At 49.5% G+C, this 5,635-nt stretch overlaps 2 protein-coding genes across 20 annotated transcripts in view; one reads left to right on the forward strand and one right to left on the reverse strand.

The window, feature by feature from the left end:
* Positions 1-5,635, reverse strand: part of LOC119116923 (protein NLRC5-like) — a 138,789-nt gene that overhangs the window by 114,136 nt on the left and 19,018 nt on the right. The window lies entirely within an intron of this gene.
* On the forward strand, positions 134-2,348 carry slc35e3 (solute carrier family 35 member E3). Of its 3 annotated transcripts, none has more exons than XM_037242840.1 (7): positions 134-376; positions 644-1,119; positions 1,198-1,308; positions 1,439-1,597; positions 1,682-1,764; positions 1,945-2,029; positions 2,157-2,348. In XM_037242840.1, exons 2-7 carry the CDS (start codon positions 721-723, stop codon positions 2,256-2,258), a joined length of 939 nt encoding a protein of 312 aa, XP_037098735.1. In that variant the 5' UTR covers positions 134-376; positions 644-720; the 3' UTR covers positions 2,259-2,348. The 3 variants fall into 3 exon arrangements, with proteins under 3 accessions (XP_037098735.1, XP_037098733.1, XP_037098734.1); XM_037242838.1 differs by having other exon boundaries at positions 680-1,119; XM_037242839.1 differs by having other exon boundaries at positions 683-1,119.

Here is a 5,635-nt window from a genome sequence, read left to right on the forward strand (position 1 = left end):
TTACTAATCTACGAAAGAGGGAGAAAAATGAAAACGGAATTGATGTACGTACTGCACTGCAACCAATTCCCCATTTATACCGCTAGACGGCGGTAATGTACCTTAACGTTATTTGCCAACAGCCATGAATCACGAAGCGAAGAAGAAAAACCCGGAAATGGAAGACAGAGCAGTCTTTCTTCTCCAAATTGAAATCTGGTCCCCAAGGTCCAACTTTCCGTGAGCTTGGGAGTCGAGCGACGGGGATTCAAAAGTTCCCAGTGGTTTAGAGCTGGATCAGGGCTTCTGGGTTTCAGCGACACGGGAAAAAAGAACTTTCATTACGTTTGCTCCACTCATGAGCAGTGGAGCAGAAGCCTTCAGATGAAGTTCCCAGGTAAGAAACCCAAAAACAAACAAACCCCCCAACTCTGGTAGCGTGGCAGAATCTTGGCTCATTGAGAAACATTTGACTTGAGGTCACTTCATTGCTGTTTTTTTCTTTTCGGATTGTGGCTGGTGAGACATTGAAATCGCAGTCAGATTTACAAATGTATGAACCAGCGTGGCTTAGCTGCCAGATAATAATAAATACGGAACAAAAAGATGATTGATTGAAGTTGAATGATAAAATGATGGAATTGACTTTTGGAGAATGGCAAAGAATTCCCCCACCCCCCTTCTCATTGTTTGCGTGCAGCAGTTTGAGCGTGTCGTGGCGAAACCTCAAGCGCGCGCGTCATGGATGCCAAGAAGCTTGCGGCCAACCGGCGGCACATCGCGGCCGGCCTGCTGACCAACCTGCTGTCGTCCATCTGCATCGTGTTCGTCAACAAGTGGATCTACGTGCGCTACGGCTTCCCCAACATGACCCTCACCCTGGTGCACTTTGCGGTCACCTGGCTGGGCTTGTTTGTGTGCCAGAAGATGGACGTTTTCTCCCCCAAGAGCCTGCCGCTGCGCAAGATGGTGTGGCTGGCGCTGAGCTTCTGCGGCTTCGTGGCCTTCACCAACCTGTCGCTGCAGAACAACTCCATCGGCACGTACCAGCTGGCCAAGGCCATGACCACGCCCGTCATCATCCTCATCCAGACGGCCTACTACAAGAAGAGCTTCTCCAACAAGATTAAGCTCACACTGGTCAGCTCTTTTTCTGCGTGAAATGTTTGTTATGAAAAAAATCAGGTGGAGCCTCTCTTTTGTTTTGATATCCCGCAGATCCCGATAACCATCGGTGTGACGTTGAACTCGTACTACGACGTGCGCTTCAACATGCTGGGGACCATTTTTGCCACCTTGGGTGTTCTGGTGACATCGCTCTACCAAGTGGTGAGGGAGTTCTTTCTGTTTTCTAAGCTACTGTCTCTGCTCACTTGAGTACTACCCTTCCTTGACTTAAGCGAGTTATGGCCCTTTGTATGGATGACACTGAAGCTATGCCTGCTTGCGTGTCTTTTAGTGGGTCGGAACGAAACAGCACGAGCTCCAAGTCAACTCCATGCAGCTTCTGTACTACCAGGCTCCCCTGTCGTCGGGCTTCCTGATGGCCGTCATTCCCTTCTTTGAGCCGCTCACGGGCGACGGAGGAATATTTGGACCGTGGTCCCTTCCCGCTCTGGTTGGCTTGAGGGCAGGGGGGGGCGTTTCCTCCACGTCGGACCTCAGGGCTCCGCATTGAACACGTCGGGCTCTTGTTTTCCAGATGACCGTGTTTTTCTCCGGGGCGGTGGCATTCCTGGTCAACCTGTCCATCTACTGGATCATCGGCAACACGTCGGCCGTTACGTATCCTCCTTGTTCAGACGTGCCCGAGTTGTGCTTGAGCTGAGACGAAATATTTGCTACATTGGCTTTCTATGGAGCTTGACTAGATTTGCTCAATGCAATCAGTATCGATGACGAGAGAGAATTGGTGTCATTCGGAATGACGTTCTCTTCAGTTTCCCTTGACTCCAAACTTTCCAGCTACAACATGTTTGGCCATTTTAAATTCTGCATCACCCTGATAGGAGGCTACGTGCTCTTCCAAGACCCTCTGTCACTCAACCAGGTAAGTGTTCCTCCACTGATTGAAGAAAAGATAAACGAGCGATTTGAGCGACGGAACAAATGAACTTCACCATAGCACTGTATTTGCTTGCCACCGACTGAGCGTGTGGCTCCATGTTCCCTCGCAGGCTTTGGGGATCCTTTGCACTCTGGTGGGAATCTTGTCGTACACTCACATCAAGCTGGCCGAACAAGAGGAGGGAAAAAGTCGCCTGGCTCAGAGGCCATGACGGGCGGGGGATACGATAAGGGATGTTTTTTAATATGAATCTTTATTTTATGATGTGCTTTTGTAAGTAAAGACTCCGATCCCGACAGGATGAAATATGTGGCATTTCTCCCGTGGTGCGTTGCTCCACAAGAATGAAATTAGGAGCCAATCAAGGGGCACAGCACACACAACTGAGAAAGTGGTGAAAATGATGCGTTATCAAAGTCAAAGTCTGCTTTATTGTCAATTTCTTCACACGCCAAGACACACAAAGAGATCGAAAGGACGTTCCCACTATCCCACGGTGACAAGACATAGTACACAATAGACATAGTAAGTAAACAACACCAAAAAAAACAAGAAGGCGCACACAATGAAGAAATAAGCGTGATGAATAGTGATCATAAATCAACAAATAAGACAATAAATAAGACGCCAGGAAGGTAGATGCTACTACTGCGGTGCGCAAGGACATATCCTCCCCCCCTGCCCGGTGAGGAAAAACCTGACGCTGAGCACCTGTTCCGTTGCCCAGCAGAAGGGTCGGTCGGGTCCTACCCACCGGCACAATTACTTGCCTAGGAAAGGACACTCGACTTGGGGTGTTAATCGACTCCGGGGCTGATGAGAGTTTGATTGACTGGGCGTTTGCTCGGAGATTAGGGGTAAAGACTGAACCGCTGGATACGGCAGTGAAGGCCAAGGCGCTCAATGGACAAGCACTTTTTGATATTACCCATGTGACCGAACCCCTCTCGCTGTCTTTTGGTAACCATCATGAGAAAGTGCGATTGCATGTCGTAACCTCCCCCATGAATCCGCTTATCCTCGGGTATCCTTGGCTAAAACGCCACAACCCAACCATGGATTGGGAGTCGGGGGAGATAAGGGGATGGGGACCCCATTGCCAAGTGTCATGTCTTGAACCTAACCCCCCGATAAACCCTACACGTGGTTGTAACCCAATCTCTGTTTCTCCTGTCCCAGATCTGACCGGGGTTCCCCTGTGTTATCATCAACTCGCGGAGGTATTCAGCAAAGTAAAGGCTACCTCTCTACCGCCCCACCGTCCGTACGATTGCGGCATAGAGCTTTTGCCCGGCGCTACAATACCCAAGGGCAGGCTTTATTCCCTTTCGGCAGGCTCTAACCGAATATATTGACGCGTCGCTTAAAGCGGGTTTGATTAGACCATCATCGTCTCCTGCGGGGGCCGGTTTCTTTTTTGTGGGCAAGAAAGACGGTACCCTACGCCCCTGCATAGACTACAGTCCCCTCAATCAGATCACAATTAAGAACCGGTATCCCCTTCCGCTCATGTCAGCCGTATTTCAAGTCAAGTTTATTTGTATAGCCCTAAATCACAAGCAGTCTCAAAGGGCTTCACATAGACAAAAATTGACAATTATTCTCAAAGCATCCCCTGATCTTAAGCTCCCAAAAGGGCAAGGAAAAACTCAAAAACCCCTGCCAGGGGAAAATGAGAAACCTTGAGAAGGGACCACAGAAGGAAGGATCCCCCTTTCAGGATCACCAGGTTGTAATGGATGCAGAGAGGGCACAAATAATACATAATATGAAAATCAAAAAAGTGGATGTCCAAGTCAGAGCGAAGGGCTGCCGGAGGAGCCCTCTACTATCCTGGCAGTGGAGGTTGAGCTGCAGTTCCCCCAACCTGAATTGGCCCACGAGAATCCAGATAGCCGCTGTCAGCTTGGGTGCCACCTAACCACCTCCCCGGCCGGGGAGGGGGAGAGAAAACAAAACAAACTCCGGCCGAATCGGCCACTACAAGTTAGTTAAAGGCCATGTCATAGAAATGTGTCTTTAAACGTGTCTTAAATGTTTCTACTGAGGTAGCAGTCCTAATATCCATTGGGAGGGCATTCCAAAGCTCTGGAGCCCGGATAGAAAATGCTCTAGACCCCGCAGACACTTTCTTGGCCCTCGGTGTCGCTAAAAGGGTAGCGTTTTGCGAACGAAGGTTACGAGACGGAACATAAGGAACAACTAGGTCGACGAGATACGAAGGCGCTAAGCCATGCAGTGATTTATAGGTTAATAGAAGAACCTTGAAGTCACATCTTAAATGGACCGGGAGCCAATGGAAGTTGGCTAATATTGGGGTAATGTGATCACATTTTCTTGTCCGTGAGAGCAGCCTTGCAGCAGCATTTTGTACTAACTGTAGACTTTTGATGCGGGACTTAGGAAGACCAGAGAATAGTACATTACAGTAGTCCAGGCGCGACGTGACGAACGCATGTATAATAGTTTCCGCATCACCGGTCGAGAGGATCGGACGAATCTTTGCAATATTACGAAGGTGAAAGAACGCAATTCTGGTTATATTCTTAATGTGCTTTTGAAAGGAGAGAGTTTGGTCAAACATTACCCCGAGATTAGTTACAGTATCGCTCTGAGTGATAGTACTTAGTGATAGTGATAGTATTTGATCAATTGCAACAAGCTCGGGTGTTCACCAAGCTAGATTTGCGCAATGCGTAACACCTAGTGCGCATTCGGGAGGGCGATGAATGGAAAACGGGATTTAACACTCCCAGAGGACACTTTGAGTACCTAGTAATGCGGTTTGGCCTCACCAATGCACCCGCTGTTTTCCAGGCCATGATTAATGATGTACCGAGAGACTTTTTGGATCGTTTTGTTTGTGTATTTGGACGACATTCTGATCTATTCAACGGATTTGGAGACCCGTGAGTCTCATGTTAAGACGGTATCGCAACGCCTCCTCGATCACCAGCTTTACGTCAAAGCCGAAAAGAGCGAGTTCCACGCCAATACTGTATCTTTCCTTGGCTTCATCATCGCCCCTGGCAAAGTGCAGATGGACCCGGCAAAAGTAAGCGCGGTGACACAATGGCCTCCACCTGCTAGCTGCAAAAAAGTGCAGCAATTTCTCGGCTTTGCTAACTTTTATAGGCGGTTCATCGGAGGCTTCAGCGGCTCCACCGCATGCTCGAACTTCCCCAAAGGTTCCGTTCTGTTGGACGGCGAAGGCGGAAGCGGCCTTCCAGGAGTCGAAGAGGCGATTCAGCTCCGCCCCGATCCTCACGCTGCCCGACCCATCTCGTCAGTTTGTGGTTGACGCCTCCAGTCGGGGAATCGGCGCCATCTTGTCACAGAGGGCGCAGGCCGACAACAAGCTTCATCCGTGCGCGTTCCTGTCCCGACGGCTGACAGTCCTGCTGTCGTGTTTTGGGAGTTGTTTTTGTCTTGTCCTGTTGGTCGTATTGTCACTTCCTGTTTTGTTTTGGTAACTAACTCTCCTCTCGTTTCAGTTGGTGGGTCCTTCCTCTGTGCGTCAGGCCACTTGACGTCCCTGATCCTAATTGTGTGCACCTGTGTCGTTGGCCCCTATTGTCTGCACCTGTG

This window comes from Syngnathus acus, chromosome 23 (assembly GCF_901709675.1).
Source record: "Syngnathus acus chromosome 23, fSynAcu1.2, whole genome shotgun sequence".
Lineage (NCBI taxonomy): Eukaryota > Metazoa > Chordata > Actinopteri > Syngnathiformes > Syngnathidae > Syngnathus > Syngnathus acus.

What these genes read in the sequence shown, in the direction of transcription:
- slc35e3 (XM_037242840.1), top strand. Translation starts at nt 721, where the DNA reads ATGGATGCCAAGAAGCTTGCGGCCAACCGGCGGCACATCGCGGCCGGC. An exon ending in ACAAGATTAAGCTCACACTG is followed by an intron (nt 1,120 to 1,197) that starts GTCAGCTCTTTT and finishes GATATCCCGCAG; the next exon opens with ATCCCGATAACCATCGGTGT. An exon ending in TGACATCGCTCTACCAAGTG is followed by an intron (nt 1,309 to 1,438) that starts GTGAGGGAGTTC and finishes CGTGTCTTTTAG; the next exon opens with TGGGTCGGAACGAAACAGCA.